This window comes from Canis aureus, chromosome 8 (assembly GCF_053574225.1).
Source record: "Canis aureus isolate CA01 chromosome 8, VMU_Caureus_v.1.0, whole genome shotgun sequence".
Taxonomy (NCBI): Eukaryota; Metazoa; Chordata; class Mammalia; order Carnivora; family Canidae; genus Canis; species Canis aureus.
This window is the reverse complement of record NC_135618.1, coordinates 62,038,622-62,055,152: the sequence shown is the minus strand read 5'-3', so window position 1 is coordinate 62,055,152 and position 16,531 is coordinate 62,038,622. Positions and strand designations below refer to the sequence as shown.

The 16,531-nt window shown below is 52.2% G+C and overlaps 2 protein-coding genes and 1 long non-coding RNA gene across 14 annotated transcripts in view; 2 read left to right on the top strand and 1 right to left on the bottom strand.

The window, feature by feature from the left end:
• The window catches only part of CHLSN (cholesin), a 147,980-nt gene that overhangs the window by 49,340 nt on the left and 82,109 nt on the right, over window positions 1-16,531 (top strand). The gene's annotated exons all lie outside the window — the stretch shown is intronic.
• The window catches only part of LOC144319431 (uncharacterized), a 20,795-nt gene continuing 6,034 nt past the window's right edge, over window positions 1,771-16,531 (top strand). Inside the window, exons 1-2 of the long non-coding RNA XR_013385249.1 lie at window positions 1,771-1,911; window positions 14,535-14,644. This is a non-coding gene — a long non-coding RNA (uncharacterized LOC144319431). The remainder of the gene's footprint in view (window positions 1,912-14,534; window positions 14,645-16,531) is intronic.
• Window positions 3,566-14,343, bottom strand: LOC144319427 (uncharacterized). Of its 2 annotated transcripts, XM_077907490.1 has the most exons (4): window positions 14,228-14,343; window positions 14,026-14,120; window positions 8,844-8,994; window positions 3,566-6,112 (listed from the first exon to the last, which is right to left on the bottom strand). In XM_077907490.1, the coding sequence occupies exon 4, from the start codon at window positions 6,094-6,096 to the stop codon at window positions 5,107-5,109; it is 990 nt and encodes a 329-aa protein (XP_077763616.1). In that variant the 5' UTR covers window positions 6,097-6,112; window positions 8,844-8,994; window positions 14,026-14,120; window positions 14,228-14,343; the 3' UTR covers window positions 3,566-5,106. The 2 variants fall into 2 exon arrangements, with proteins under 2 accessions (XP_077763616.1, XP_077763615.1); XM_077907489.1 differs by lacking the exon at window positions 8,844-8,994.

Here is a 16,531-nt window from a genome sequence, read left to right as displayed (position 1 = left end):
CTCTTGTGTTAAAAAAATAAATAAAAATCCAAACCTTGAAATAGCTAAGACATGTCACGTAAAAATAGCCACTGCCTACTCGCCCCAGCCTGTGGCCTGCAGCCCCTCTCGTCCCAGTTGCCAAGGAGGAGCTTCCAGTGGCTCCAGATGCACCACTCTGCATCTCCCACTGAGTTTGCTGTGTAATGGATGGCCCTGTGACTGGCATGCTGATGTTATGTGGAAGGCTTGGAATCGGTGGGGGGCTGCCAAGTGTTGGGGCACTGGGTGGCTAGTAACCTGTCTGCCCTCATACGACTAGCTAGTAGGAGGCACAGGACCCTGCTTTTAGGGATTTCAATCCACTGAACTCAAGCATGTGTTGATGTTTGCATGGGTCTGGGAACATCTCGCAGATGTCTATGTAAAGCGTGAAGACTTGTAAATTTTAAAATCTACCCTTCAGGTCTGGTGCTGCCTGCATGTAGCTGTTGAACTTCCCTGTGTCCCCTCCTCTTCCCTGGCAAAGAATTATCCCCCGACCTGCAGAGGGACCCCTAAGGTGAGACATAGTGCCTGGAGGGAGCAAGCCCAGTCTCTGAATTGCCAGGTTCCATTTTCTCCCTCTGCAGATAGCTGCCCCATGGCCCTGGGTCAGGCAAGGGTGAGTGGAGTTGTGGTGCTTGTGGAGCCACGTGATGCCTGTGGAGCACCTACAACACATGGATACCCCATGTCTCTGCCATCCTCATCCTTGGGTGGGGCTGTCTTCCCACGGTGCCTCGCATCTCCCTTCACCAGGATGGCCCAGTTACAAGAGGTGATCAGAGTCCCAGGCTTCTCTAGGCTTATCAGCAGGATTCGACTCACAGTCCAGACCTCAGGCAATGTGGGTGCCAAGCTTTGGTGTCACTCCATGTTGGGAAACTCAGCCTGGCCTGTGTGGTGCTTATGGAAGGGGAAGCAAATGGGCTTCCCACACTTAAGAGGCGACACTGCATGCACAGCCTTTCCTGCATTTCCTATGATAATCTATCCCAAGCTCGGGGAAGCAGAGCGCCCCTTCCCCTCAGCTGGTCAAGAGGTTTCTTTGGGACCCATACAAAGCCCTTTATGGGCTTTGTCCTCGCTCCCACCCTGAACATCCAGGCAAGCACCACCTTCTATAAAGACATAGGCCAGGGCCCAGAGAAGGGAGGAGAACATACTTATGTTGGGGACGCATGTGTGCTGGGCATCCTGCACCCTTTTGGTCAGCTGCGGATTGGCCTAAGAAGGTTTATGCTATTAGGGAATCCTGTGGCCCCTGGTGAGCAAACAGGCCTCTCATTCTGGATGTGTGTGTGTGCTGCCCTGGAAGCTGGCCCGGGGAGTGGAGGGGCAGCCACCAGGCACTTCGTTCCACTTGAGCTCTGCTCTGCAGCCCCAGCCCATAGCCTGTGCTGGCAGAGTGGGCATAATCAGTGCTGTCATCCTATCCTCTGGGTGTACAGGTCAGTGAGACCCAAGCGGCAGTCGTGTGTGTGTGTGTGTGTGTGTGTGTGTGCAGAGGTGTGTGCACCCAGGCCGAAGTGTGCCAAATAGCGGCTCTCTGCACTGTTCCAGGCTATACTGTAGAGGAAAACGGATGGGCTTTCTGCAGACCCACTACCCAGCCTTTTCTGTTTCTGAAAGGGATGTTGAGTGTTTAGTTGCTCTCCAGCATCAGATGCACCTTCAGACCCACCCACTCACTCTGGGGGTGTTTTATGACACCATAAAGGAGCAGTCCCTGTAGTTTCACTGATGTTGACTTTTTGGACAGCTGGGCTCCTCTTAGCTGTTGCCTGGAGCTTTCTGGATATTTCCTCTAAATCTCTCAGTGATGTGCCAGTGGCAACCAGAACATGGTGCACGTGGCTCGCGGAAGTGCAGCTGGATGGTGCTTACCAGGTTCTGCCTTGGGAGGGGTGTTTGTGGGTGGCATGTTCTAAAATGCCAGGCTGGAGGCTTGGGTCCTCAGGGAGAGGCTCAAATCCGCAGGAAGTGGCTTTTCCCTCACCCTGTGTCCCCTCTCTGCTCTGAGCCATCTTTTTCAAATTGAGGTTTTGTGGATGAAGCACCTCCCACTGCTGGAAAGCCATGATTCTACGTGTTTTCTGGTCTGTGGCTCTTGACTTTTCTCTCAATTTTGTCCTTGAAGAGCTCCTCTCCTAGGATGAGGCATGAGCAGACGAGACCCACATCTGGCAGCTCCTCCATCCCCAAAGGGCCCACGTGGAGCTGGTGGGTGGGGCCGGGGGCACCTGGCTGTTTTAGAGGTTGGGGTTCCCTACCTTCTCTTTGGTCACAGCGGTACTTTTTAGTGTCTTAGATCCTGGGCTTCCTCATAGGATTTGTTTAAAGAAGGGATCCTACTGCTTAATAAAAGAAGTTTGAGAACCAATGATTTATGTTCCTGTGGTTGGGTTCTAAAGCTATTCCTTCAGCGAAAATACTGAGAAGCTCAGTGGTACCAGATTCTCCAGGTTTTGCTTATGTGTTTGCGGTCTCAGCCCTGGTCAGCCATTTCTCCAAGGAGCCTTGAGCACATGTAAGCCTAACCCCTCCTTCTGTTCTAAAACTAACAGGGTGTTAGCATCCATTATTGTGTATTTATGCATTGATTTAGGTCCTTCCACTTCTGAACATGAATAACACAAGGGAACTTGCCATAAGCCATTAAAAGCTGGATAGAATACAGGACATCATGGTTTTCAGTCATTGGGACAGTGGATAGTACAAGATCTTGGTCTCTGAGAGAAGGAAGCAAAGTGTGGTGAGCCCTGTGCCTACCTGGGCTCCTGTCCTGAGGCAGGAGATGTGCCTGTATGTGCCTAATGGGAATAGTCAGGGCAATGCTGAGAACAACTACAGGCCAGCTATATGCTGAACAACCGCCAGGGTTTACTTAGGCCTGGGCCATGTTATTGCATCCAGTCAGACTAGAGATGTGTCTGAGCCTCTGTGACAATGAGGAGAGACCCTAGAATGGGATGCCTACTTAGGCCACTCCTGACCCTGACTAACAAAGCTTAAACACAGCTGTCCCAAGAATCTGTCAGTTCTACAAGGAACACCACGCCTGCTGGAGTTAACTTCACTACTCTTTAAAGGAAGAGAGTAAGGGGCGCCTGGGGGACTCTGTCGGTGAAGCGTCTGCCTTCAGCTCAGGTCATGATCTTGGGGTCCTGGGATTGAGCTCCACATCGGGCTCCCTGCTCAGCAGGGAGTCTGTTTTTCCCTTTCCTCCCTGCTCCTGCTCTCTCTTGCTCACTCTCACTCGTTCTCTCTCAAATAAATAAATAAGATCTTAAAAAAAATAAGAGTAAAATTAAACACTCAACAAGGGAAATTCATGATGTCTAGCATCTAGTAAAAATTACTGTGTGTGGAGGAGCGGCTGTCACGTTTCAGTACTGCTGCTGGTTGTCCTACCTGACTGTCCTGATGGAAGGGAAAGCGTTCTTGGACACTCCTGGCTCTCATGTGTGGGCCTCGTACAGGAGTCCAGGGCAGAGGCTCTGTGAGTATGTGAGCACATGGACGAGCAGAAACAGAAGGGGAGTGGGATTTTTAAGCGTTTAGTATTTTAATGGTATATTATAGAATCTTCTTAACCATATAATCCAAATCCTTTTTCTTCCAAAGAAGTAATACAGATATATCAACATTGAAAAGACATACTTGCAAGAGGCAATTTTGTTCTGTAGTTTGCAGAGTAACACAAAATGTTCATTAAAATAGAAGACAATGGAGTATTATTCAGCACTGAAAAAGAAATAAGCTACCAAGCCATGGAATACATTGAGGAACCTGATACACAGTCTGTGCCAGCTCTGTTCTATGGGATTCCAGCCATAGAACGTTCTGGAAAAGACAGAATTGTGGAGATGGGGATAGATGAGTGGGTGCCAGGGGCTTGGGGCAGAGAGGGCAGGGCTGCAGAGGCTGAGCCCGGGGGTTCTTTGGACTGTGGGTACTCTGTGATGCCATAAGAAGGATACATGTCCGTATAAACATGTCTGAACCAGGGGATGTACACCACCAGGGATGAATCCAGATGTGAACTGTGGACTCTGGGTGACAGTGATGTGTCACTATAGGTCCATCAGTTGTAACAAATGCTCTATCTGGGGGGATATCCGTGTGGGGGCCTGGCATGAGGAGTGATCTCTTAATTCCTTTTAATTTTATCATGAACCTAAAACTGCTCTGAACAGTAAAGTTTTCATAAACAACTGAAACCGTCAAACATAGAGGTCCTTAAAATCAGAGACGCCTTTTCCTTGCACGCCTTCCTTCTCTATTCAACCAGGAAAATCTTAATAAAAATCTAGCAAGAATGGTCAGTGTCAATTTTGGATGAAGATTAACTACTGAACCTTCTATTTTATGTTTCATATGTTACCAGCCTTTCTACATGTAATACCAAACAGAGCAGATAGGGCTTTGGACACAGAGCTTTTCACTGACCACCCAGAGCCCTGGCGATCTGCACCAGTCACTGGCCAGCAGGAAGTACAGTGTGACACTTCATCAGCGTGTGGGTGATATTCTCAGATGTCCAGTGATGGTGATAAATGTAAAAGATAAAACCAAACTTCTTTGTTATCAGCAATATTTATGTGGTCCAAAGTTTCCAGCAACATTAAAGGTTAACCAGTTAGTGACCCTTTACGGCCAGATTATAATATGGCCCTAAAGTTATTTGAATAATGTATTTATTGTCAAGATTTTGTCATTGTCCCATCTAGGCAGGGGCAGAGAAGAATGCTGGATCGCAGATAGATTAATAGAACTGCTCACCAGCATTTAGGACACCTCCGCCCAGTCAGACCTGTGTCTGGGCAGCTTTTGCCCCCACATCTACTACGCTCTTGATTTGCAGGATTTCTTTTAGCTGCAGACATTTGGTTTAAGTCAGGAGTGTTTGTGGAAGTGGAGCCGAATGCCAGGCTGCTAGGGTACAGTGCCTTCCGGACTATCCTGTCGCCCCATTTGGTACTTACTGCACAGATTGGAGTTTCAGCAAATGGCTGTGTTTCCTGTCAGGGAGATTCTCTCACTTGGCTTGGCTCGCTCATCTGCTATAGGTGAGGCCCTGCCTTAACCCTCGATTCTCTTTAAGGAAAAGCTGTTGCTTGGCTCTTCCTTCCTGCACCGTTGGGTGAGCTGCTCTGGAACTTTCAGCAGTGCCAGCCTGCAAGGCCCATGGAGGAAGAGGATGGCCAGCGAATTCACACAGCTCTCCCCAAACAGGACCAGCTCTGCCAGGTTCATGAAGAGCTCATCCCTGGGCGAGCCAATGTCCCTCTGCAGCTTCAGCCGGGCCCGTCGCAGGAGTGCGATGCTGTAGAGGAGTCGGCAGGCAAACGTGGTCAGGGCCATGGCCAGAACTACTGAGGGAGCAGAGGCTGTATCTCTCTGGGGAGGGGCTGCCCACCGGGCCAGCTGGACAACAAGCAGGATGAAGAACGCCAGCTTCAGGACAAGGGCCAGCCCAAAGCCTAGGCTGACCTTCACAATTTCATACTCCGGCCAGGCGGTCAGTGGGTCTACCTGGCACAGGGTGGTTTGGAACAGCTCCCCAGATGTGCCCAGCAGGGCCACCAGCACCAGGGAGCTGCAGAAGGCACAGCCCCCAATGGCAGCCAGACTCGCCACAGAGCTCTGGGCCCCACTGATGGCCATACGCAGGCAGGGCAAGGAGCCCTGCAGCAGGAACACAGAGAGCATGGCCAGCTGTGCGTATTGCACATTGAAGTAGCAGACGTTGGCCAGGAAGCAGAGGATGGCACAGCTCAGGTTGGTGGTGGCCATGTAGTCCGGCCGGCTGATGGCGGTGAGGGAGAGCAATGTCACCAGCATGTTGGTGACAGTGAGGTCTAAGAGGAATGCATCCAGGCTCCCCTGCCTTGCGCGGCCCTTTATGAAGGTGGTCAGGTTGAAGAGCCCGGCCACCAAGCTTATCGGGACACTCAGAGCCATATAGACATGCAGGCATCTAGAGATGATGCTCTGCGCGGCGATGACATCTTCCACTGCTGTGGAGACGCAGCTTGGGTACTGTACCCATGACATGTTGTGAGAGCTCATCCCGACTTCATCTGAGCTGCAACAGAAGCACACCAGGGCGTTACTAGGCTGTCACCACGGGGTCACACTGAGGGGAAAGGGGGCTGCCCTGGCGGGGAGGGAGCCTATGCCTGTAGAAGGGACTCCCACCCAAGTGGATGGGTCTAGGGATCAATGTGACAGCCAGCTTCCTTCTGGGGGCATTTTGGCCAGGGCCCACAAGAGCAGGGGGCCTGGTGCCCCTCTGCCTCTCCTCCCACAACAGAATGAAACATACTGCTCATAAGAGAAACACTGTTTTGAAGTGAGGTCACATCTGAGTCCCTCCCCTAAAGCATTGGGGATCAATGAAAGATTGCAGGGAGTGGAGTACCAGGACCCAGATTTGGAGCCCCTCCAGGGCATCATGCACATTTCACTCAGGACCTCTGCCTCATGGAGGGAGGAGCAGCCAGAGGCGCATTGTTCTGTGACACATTTGCATGTCGCCATCCAGCTTCTGGACCCAGAGGAATTCTGATGGACTCTGGCCTGTCTGAAGGGACTGCACTCGTAGTATTGACTCTAGAGACCGAAAGGTGGCGTGCCTCGGATGCTGGCCCCCTGAAGACTGCAGTGCCTCATGCTCTTCCAGCTGGGAGCCGTTTGATTATAGCCGAGCTGTAAAGTCCTGACTTGGGGCTTTAAATTGCGGTGCTAACAAACTCATAACCTTTCCGGCCAGTCTTTTGTCACAGAAATAATTTCGTTTCTGTATAAATGTGTCTTCCCACTTAAATTTTAACCAAATAGCAGACAAGGCTGGGAGACAGCATCGGTGCTCACTCAGAAGAAGTTGAAGAAATTCAGTTGAAAGGTTCATGTTCATGGAATGCTCACGGGTGGGCCTTGCCCCATGGCCAGCTTTTGTGTTGTCTGCAGGGATAGCTTGAGGCCCTGACTAGCAGAGTCACACAGTGTGGCCCACAGCACCAGCATGTATGTCAAAAGAAGAGAGCACACGTGAATGGCCTTTCTTCCTGACTTCACAGAACCAGAGCCATCTCAATAGCAGACAGCATGTAGAAGCATTTATTATACACACAGGTTGTCTGACATGTGGCATCTTTGCATACGTTGACATGTCACTGGCTTTTCTCACTCCTTCCCAGATGCCCGCAGTGGCCGGACAACTGATGCACTGTCCTTTGCTGCCCGATAGCTGTGGGTGCACCGTATGGAAGTGGGCTCAGGAGTCACTCTCCCCATGCACTGACCCTGCTCCCCTCCCCGCAGACCTGCAGGGGACAGGAACTTGCCTTTCTCCAGGTCCACGTCTGGCCTGCTTCATGAGGAACATGGTGAACTGTGCTGTTTTCCATCTGCTGCTGAAGGTGACGAATGATTGCCAGGACACTGAGTGACTTCAAAATTAAGAATAGTGACCTGAGAGGAAGTGATTTGGAATGCTAATCTGTAATTAAGGCAAATTGGAAAGAAGATCTTGTGAACATTGACCACGGATCAGGAAACAGCATTAGGCTGTGCTGGTGTCTCATCCCTGCAGCTGGCCCATGTTTCAGGCACTTCCTGTCTCTGCTGGGGGCTTCCCCAGGCATTGGTGGTCAGAGGCCACCTGGCTTGTGGCAGTTAACCCTGTTACTTGATTTAGCGGCCAGGCGCTGGGTCACCCAGCCAGGTGGACAGACGGTGTATGTCTCCAAATCTGGCCTTGAGAGCACATCCCAGTCCCAGACCCGTCAGCTTGTTGACATCTTCTTGTCTTGCTCTGTGCTTTTCTTCAGAGGCAAGGAGCCTGCCTTCGTGCCAGGGGAGGTGCAGCCTCATGATATCTTCTGGTTCGGTGTGTGAGATGTCTGGTAAGAGGCCTCTCGACTGGTGGGCCTGCAGCCAGGAGCAGGTGTGCTTCCATTGACACGTACTCACGTTGTGTGGTGACCTCGGCTCTTGTTCCCCACTTGCCCGTCTGCACGCTGAGCTCCAGGACAGCCCTTTGCCAAGCAGGGTATCATTCAAGGACAGGAAGTCCCTGGTGTGCTGCTGGCCCCCAGGTCCCTGCAGCACATAAAGTGGGATACTGCTCCCTGCCGCCTGTGCCGTGCTCTGTCTCCTGGATTTAGCTGAGGTTTGCGGGCTCTGATCCTTTTGCTACAGGCTGTGTGGGCAAAGGGTGGCCTGCTAGCATATTTTTATACGTGCAGAAGTGGGCCCAGGGGTGAGATGTCCCAGGTGGGAGACCTGACATGCTTCCGAATCCCTGGTCTTGGTGAGGTCAGCCTGGGAAGGGTTGCCCCCTTCTGGGCCCAGGGAGCACAGAATCTTTTCCCAGTGTGCCTCACCCACCCCACCTACTGTGTCTCTAGGCTGGGCCTTCGTAGAGCCGAAGATGGCACCCAGTGGCTAGGCCATCCACCGTCCCTCCCCTTACCACCATGTTTGGGTTTTATTCGGAAAGAAAATAAAAGATGTAAGATATTTTCTCATGAAATTGCCCATGATTACTGCTCTTCTGCCAAACTCCCACCCACATCCCTGGCTGTCTCATATCTCTTACATCTTACAGCTTCTATTTGGCTTTGACGGCCCTCTCTCTCCTCAAGCCCCTCCGGCTCACCCCCAAAGGGCCAGGAGGGTGGCACAGCCAGAGAAGACCCTGAGACAGCTCTTGAGAGTCAGGGCCTTCTCTGATAGATAGATACTACTTGCTGAGTGTTGAGCACTTGCTACACTCTGTTGGAAGCACATTATATATAATAACTTCCTCAGACCTTGCAGTTTTCCTCAGGAGGTAGGACAGTTAAAATCCCACATCTTCATGGTGGAGGTGACTGCTCTCAGAGCAATGGAGTGGTTTGCTCACTTAGCCAGGTAGGTGATGATGGCATCAGGATCAGAACCTAGACAGTTTGACTCCAGAACCTGTACAGTTTAAAAATTTACATGCAATAAAAGTTATTTTTTGGTGTGTACTATGGATGCATCTGGTCATGTCAGCACCACGACACGCAGTATACAAATGGTCCCGTCACCCCCTAACTTCCCTTATGCCCATTTCTTGGTGCTCAAACTGTCCCTGCACTGAACCCCTGCAGGCAACCCCTGCGCTGCTGTCTTCCTCTCATCATGACTTCTTCCTCCTCATTCTGCCTCTGAGACTTCTCTGTGATGTGTGGGTCAGAGGTCATTCCTTCCTGTTGCTCAGTAGCATCCCAGCCGTGTGGATGAACCGGTTGTCTTATGTGTTCGCCATTCCAGGGATATTTAGGTTATTTTCAGGTTTGGGCTCTTATAAATACAGCTGCTTCAAATACTCAAATGTAGGTTTTTATACATGAACATACAGTTTTATAGGTGAGCATAACACTTTTCTTTCCTTGGGTGAATACTTATGAGCGGGGTCTTGTTTTCTTAGTTTTAAAATTTTTACTTGGTAAATTTGACATTTTACATTTTCTAAATTTAAGGCATATAGCGTGACTTTGATACATTTATGTATAGTGATTCCAGCCATTGGGACGATGCTGACCCGCCTGGTGTAATCCTGTCTGTGCTCCTCAGCATTGCAGTGGGTCTCTGGCTTAGTCATTTCCTGCTTCGTGTCTGCACCCTTAGACACTGCCAGTTTGACTCCCACCCCCATCCCACCATCACCACCCTTTCACTGGTTTGTTTTTTTTTTAAAGATTTATTTTTTTATTTTAGAGAGACATCATGCGCACACACAAACGGAGAGACAGAGGAAGAGGGAGAGAATTTCCAGCAGGTTCCCTGATGAGTGAAGAGCCTGACTTGGGGCTCTAACTCACAACCCTGAGATCATGACCTGAGCTAAAACCAGGACTCAGACCTTCTGCCAGTGGAGCTACCCAGGCACCCTGCCTTGTTTTGTAAATAGGTTTAACTTCTTTGTATTCCTATAGGACTTCTCCTCTGTCTCTGAGCATGTGTGCTGTGGGGCCATGCATGCTTCTGGGAAAGGCTGCGTGTTTGTGCTGCACCTTCTTGATCTGTACACCTGCCGATGAGCACTTGGGTTGCCTCTGTGCGTGTGTGTCTGACTTGATGTGAAGTTGCCGGTGTTTGCCCGAGAGGCTGTGATGTTTTGCAGTCCTGCGAGAACCTAAGCTTTTCAGCACAGGTCTTAGCTTAGGCTCTGAATTCCCCTGGAAAATAGGTTGACCCTCCAAGGCAGACCCCATGCCTTGTTCTGGTGCCAGTTTCAGGCCGAGAACCAGGGCTTCTGGGGCCCTTTTCTGAGCCACACAAAAGGGCTGCCAAGGTCCAGTTCTGGGGTCCCCTGGGAGCTCCCCGAAGCCAGAGCCTTGAGAATTTTGTGTTCTTTACAGCTGCTCCTGGCTGTAGCTCCTTAAATAGGCTTTCAGAATGGGAGGGGCTTGTGGGGCAGTTTCCTGTGGGTTTGTGTTCCTTCGGCCTCCCCAGGGGCACTGGGCAGAGCAGTGGGGTCCTTTCCCAACAGGGGCTTCTCTTGGATACTTTGTACAGACCTGTCTTCCCTGGCCCTAGAGTGGGGAAGCGGCGGGGGCGGGGGGAGGGGGTGCTCTCCCAGCAGGGGCTTCTCTTGAATACACGGTTACAGACCAGCTTTTAGATCCTTGGGAGCTCTGCTCAATGCACTCAGCACTTAGGTTGTTCCACCCTTCTTGTCATCTCTGTGGATGAGTAACGACTCCAGTTGCCGGGACCCCATTGTGGATGCTTACAGTGTCTGAATTTTTGCCGTCGTTTTTTTTCCTGGATCCTTTCCAGTCCTGTGCTCATTTCACATATGATCCCAAAGAGACTCACAAACTTTTTGTGTGTGGAAAGAGCCTAAGCTTTTGAGGTCAGGATTCTGCTGGGTAACTGTGCCATGTTCTTGGTCTGGCCAGCCAACACGATCTTCCACCCAAATCTCTGAGTACAGCCTGTCTCTGTGGCTCCATTAATCTCAGATGTGAGCCTCTGGGCACTCATCATTTGGCGACCCATCATTTGTAAGCTCTGGCTGTGGTTGTTTCTCCACCACCATCTCATAACATTGCAGATGTGTGACAATGTGGTGGCTGAGATACATGCTCCATGTTAATCTAGTGGTAGGAAAGTGGGCAGGCGTTGAGTTATAGGTCAGAGCACAGAGAAGGTAAACTGCCTTTTGTCCCGGCCCCTTGGGAGAATTCTAACCCCTCTGTCCCGAGGCACCAACCTCTTTCCCTCTTGGCCAGCTCCTCCCCCTTGCTCCCTCTGGCAGGACTTGGCTTTTTTAGCGCCTTCTGGTCTTGGCTGTGTAAATGTTTCCATTCCATTCCAGTCGTCCGTGCTCCTTGCAGATGAGGAGCCGCTGCGCCTGATGAGTCACTGTTCAGCCCATACATGGCCAGGCCCCATGCTGTCCAGCCCAGCCAGCTTCACGAAGGTGGTGCAGTGTGGAGGGCACAAGCTTTCATGGACACTGGGCATAAGGGCCACCTGGGACTCAGGCCCAGATGGTATGTGGGAGCTGGCCCCAGGGCCCCTGCCTCTGGCCCCCGCCACCTGCGGGCTGGGAAGGGACCATGACTGGCAGTGTGGCCCCTGCCAACCCTTACTGCTTCTCTGGGGACCTGCTGCTGGGCATTCTTTCCTCTCTGTCCTGGTGGTTCTAAAATACAAATTCCTGAACTATTCTGAACGTCTTCTATGAGTTTTGCAGAAAATAACCTCATTGAAATATAAAGATTAAAAGGTTTCCATTTTACTCCTTTTGAGTCTTCCAAGACCTCTGTCTCTCCTGGACTCACTCACATACACATACATGCCTCCAGGAAACACAGCTCATCCCTGTCTGTCCTGGCGCTGGAGCAGCCCTGTTCCTCACACAGTGGACGTCCCTGTCTAGACAGAGGAGCCTGCCTTGCTGCTGTCCCTGCAGCTTTTGTGGATACATCTAGCGTCCCTGCATAGGTCGGAGGGCAGGCCGAGGCCTGGGCCTCTGGGACCTATGAGCTCTTCCTCTGACACTGAGCACACTTCTGCTGTTGTTCCCTTGGCTTCTCAGCAGCCATTTAGAGGCACAGTGAGAGGAGAGCCCCTTATGTTATGAGAAGCTTACCACTGGTCCTGGTGGTTCTGAGGGCAGAGATGACAGGGTTCTCCTGGCCTAGGGGTGCCCACTTATGTCCATTGGTAGCCCTGTGGTCCTTGGGTGTTTACCAGCATCTCCCAGGGCACTGGGGCCAGCCTTTCCTTCCCAAAGCTGAGCCTGAGAGAACTGTACTTTGGTAAACCCGCCCCTGGTTTAGAGATGCACCCTCCATCTCCATCCCCACCCCCACCCCCCACCCCCATCCCTACACACTTCCTGAGTACTTGTTAGGAGCCTGGCCCCGCCCCTGGCTGCTGGCCACCACTGTCCTATCCTTGTGGGCCATCAGTGCCTTAGCTCGAGGGCATCTGGACCTGGCACCCACATTGGACAGGCAAAGGCTGGCCGCGATGAGTGAGACCATGCGCCACATAGAGCATCACAGCAGAGAGGCCTGCTGTAGGATTTGGGGTTATGTGGTTGATTTGGAGGAGGGTCTGAGGAAGTGGGCGCTGTCAGAAAGTGGGAGCTTCACCACAACCAGGGTCCTCTGTGATCTTGCCTGAGGGTGGTTGTGGCATCACTGGTAAAGGGGCAGAGTGCACATTTTGACTAGACAGGAATTTATTGATGTTGTGTGGCCTTCTGTTGTCTGCTTCCTGCTGTTCCCAGGACCTTATCTGATGCTGGTGTTCTGAGCGTACCACGTTGCACTGTAGGGCCAGGCTGGCTGCTGGACCCATGTTTCTGTCCTCCCCCACACTGGCCCCTGCAGTGATGCCACACCCTGTGCCCTGGACCACAACGTGGGAGCCTCTACAACTCCCACTTGTAGAGGGGGGTGCTGTGGCCCTACAGACCCCTCCCCTGGTAATCTACCCTGACTTTCCCTGTGCCCCCAACTGAACCCTGCTGGGAGCTGCCTACCCCAGCAAAGGCACTTGTAGGGCCCAGCCCTGTCCCCAGAGGTCCTGGAGGGCTCAGCTCCATGGGCTTCTGTCATTGTGCTATCCCAGCATCAGGTGAGCACCATCCCTCTGTGAGATGGGAAGCCCGGTGTTTCACTCTATTGGCCTGTGATATTGGATAAGTTAATCTAGTCCTGGGTGCACATCAGCAGTATATCACCACTGAGCATCTTTATGAAGATTTTGTCAGATAAGGTGGCATGTGGAGGCACTCAGGTGGTTCCTTCCCACTTACAGAGAGGAATCAAGTGGTCACAGAGACCCTTGCCTTCCACCCACAGAGTGTCACCTGAACACAAAGCCTGCCTTGTGCAGAAGGCTGGCTGCCCCTGCTTGCTTTGAAAACTGGAACCTTTCTTCCTAGGCTCCACCCTCTGGGCGGAAACACCGCCATGTCTGGGCTCCCAGCCCTGCCCAGCCACGGTTATGGAAAGAGACCCCTGTTCAGGCTTTACACCCCATGAAACCTATACGTTCCAGATTGCCTCCTGTAAAACATTCATTATATGCCGCCAGACCAGAGCCCCTCCATGTTTGTGCCCGAGGAGGGAGACCCAGCCAAGGAATGAATGCCTTTGGCAGCTTCGGTCAATACCCAGATGTGTGACAGTTGACAAGCATTTCCTAGCTTCGTCTTCAGGACACAGAACTTGAGCCACATTGATCTTTTCTTAATGAGGAAGACCTGAGCAGTCTGCTCAGTTGCTTCCAGGTCAAAATGTTAGGAAAATAGGTCTCATTTTAGTTTTTACTGGAGCCCATCTATAGCATAAAGAAGCCTTAGTTTTCAGAGAGAAAAGGTGCTCGGCTGTGCAGTCGCCAATCTGCCAGCCAGCACTAAAGTACAGTGCAGGAGGTGGGGTGGGGGTTGAGGAAGCACTTGAGGCAGGGACAGGAAAGCCAAGAGGGCCCGCAGCTCACCTGTGCGAGGGCTCCACACACACTCTTCCTCTCCAACCCTGCCGTCTGCTGCTGCTCTGTGCTCACTGGAAACGGGCAGGCACAGACCGATGGTGCTGTAAGGAAGGCAGGAAATCGGTCTTCAGTCATTCAAACCACACACATTGCATTTTAAGCAGAATATGGTTTGGCCACGTGACCCGAAAAATTCAAATAAACCTACGTCAGGAGGTAGCTTAGTGTCACAGACAGAAAAAGTAGTGTGTTGCCTCTGTCTCCCAGTGTCTGTGGGCCTCAGCGGTTTCCTGCAGATCCCACACACTGACTCGTTCACAAAACGGTCCCTCCCAGAAAGCAGGCAACGTCTACAACTTAAAATAGGACCTAAAACCCCACCCATAACATAGGGAAAAGTGCTCACAACCTGTATAGCCAAAGGAAAGTCCCTGAAGCCTTCCCCTTAAGGCACTCAGCTCCAGGGCCAGCACTGGTGCCACCCTAACTGGGGATTGCCCTCTGCCTCCTGACAGCAGTGTGGATGTCAGGAAGCTGGAATCCTGAACGCAGGGCACTGTTGCCTGAGAGGGTCATCCACATCTCGTCACCTACACCCTGGCAAGGAAGCTGGGCACCAGGACAGGTAAGAATTTCGGAGGGAGGATGAGGTCAACATGGTCCCAAGCCTTGGAGGAGTCAGAAAGTGGCCTGGGACCCCCAGATGCCTGAAGGAGAGGACCTGCCTAAAGGAAGAAAGAGCTCAGAAATGGATTCAGAGGCTTCCATGGCTAACCTCCCCACCCCAGCTATCTCCAAGCCAGCCTGGTTGGAGACATGACATACAGAGTCCACTTTACACATCTCTGTCTCTTATGCAGCTGGCCCTTCATGAGAGAGAAGAGCCCTTTGGGGGCTTTCTGTGCAGCACCCAGCCCATCAGGGTCACTGATGGCATCCATTGGCCATGTGAACTCCATGAAAACCCACAGAGGCTCCAGGGAGGCAAGCAATGTCCCCGGGGCTCCCTTGGTCGTTGAGCCCAGGCTGGGGCCAGAGACTGCATTCGTTTGAGAGTCTCTTACAATTTGGACTCCCCACATGGGTCCTACACTGCTGTTGGTGATGAGTACCTGAGAGCAAAGCAGCCTAGGGCCTCTGTTCCCAGAGCCCTGGGTCCAAGGAACTTCCCTGGAGCTTCCTCAGGAGTGGGGCAGCCTCACAGAGGCTTGAAGACTGCTGATAGGGGCTAATGTCCCCTAGAGATGGGAGACCTGAGGCCTGGAGGGGCAGCTGGGCAGTGTGAGCATCACTGGGGCATTCACCGCTCAGATACCAGGGTGACCAGGCATTGCCGTTAGACACCCCCTCCCCCCCGCCCATGGCCATCAGCTCTGCCCATTAGTGCCCCTTGGGAAGGACCTAGCCTTGAGTCAGGCCAGTGGAGGAAGAAAGCCCTCCAGCCCCCAGCACACAAGCAGAGGTGCCCTGAGCTACTGCAGTGTCTGGCTTACTGATGTGGGTGCTCAGAGGTCCCAAGCCCCTTTGCACAACCCCGGGAAGCTTTCTGGGTTCTAATTCTGAATATGCAACTTTAGGCCTCACTGTGCCATTTGAGGCTGTTAATAAGCACAAGCCTTCCATTCTTCCTACTGTGAATGGGTTTACAGAGCTGTGCATGGTTGTTGGAAGGATGCCTTCAGATGATGATGCTCGTCGGTGGGCCTCTTTGGGCTTGTCAGAAACCTGTCGGGGTTATGTGGGGCCAGGGCACTGCCCCAGGGACAGGCCCCTTCTGGGGACAGGAGGTATAATGGATGTCCTGCCATCTGCTCTCATGTGGATAGTGCTCATGTGTGGGTTCTGCTGGTGTCATGGGATGTTGCTCCTGTAAGTGGAATTTGGGGTCCCCTTAGAGTGAATTCCCAGGGAGCAGTAACTACCTCTGTCTTATGTTTTGGGGCATCCTGCTTCCTGCTCCCATGACCTCGGGCCTTGGGGGTTTGGAGAGCCCCGATTTAGGGAAATAAGCCTTCCCTATGGACTCTCCCAACCTTGTGGGGAAATTTCTAAGCTACTGGAAGAGCAACAGGCCTGGCTGGCCCAGCTGACATCTCTCCGCCCTGACCTCCTGGTCTTCTGTTAAGCTGAGAAAACCACACTGTCTTTCCCAGCTGCTCTACAGGGAGGCCTGGTGTATGGTTTGGCTCCTTTCTGCAATGTCCAGAAATGTGTTCCATCTGCGCTGTAGCTGCTGCTGGCAGACAGGCAGTGTCAGCCTCCAGGCCATGAGCTTGCACCGCCAGCAGTCAGCCCCTAGCTGACGGGGCCCACAAGAACCACCACGACATAGGAGCATCTTATGCCTCTGCCTCCTGTTCTCGTGCGCACCTTCCCCACTGGGCCCAGCCCTTCTTCACCTGCCAGTGTGTGTCAGGTGAAGGGCTTCCATCGAGTCATCCAAGGGCAGATGGATGAAACACAGGACAAGCATAGCTGCTAAGAGGACCACCAGTGCTCGTATCCTGAATTT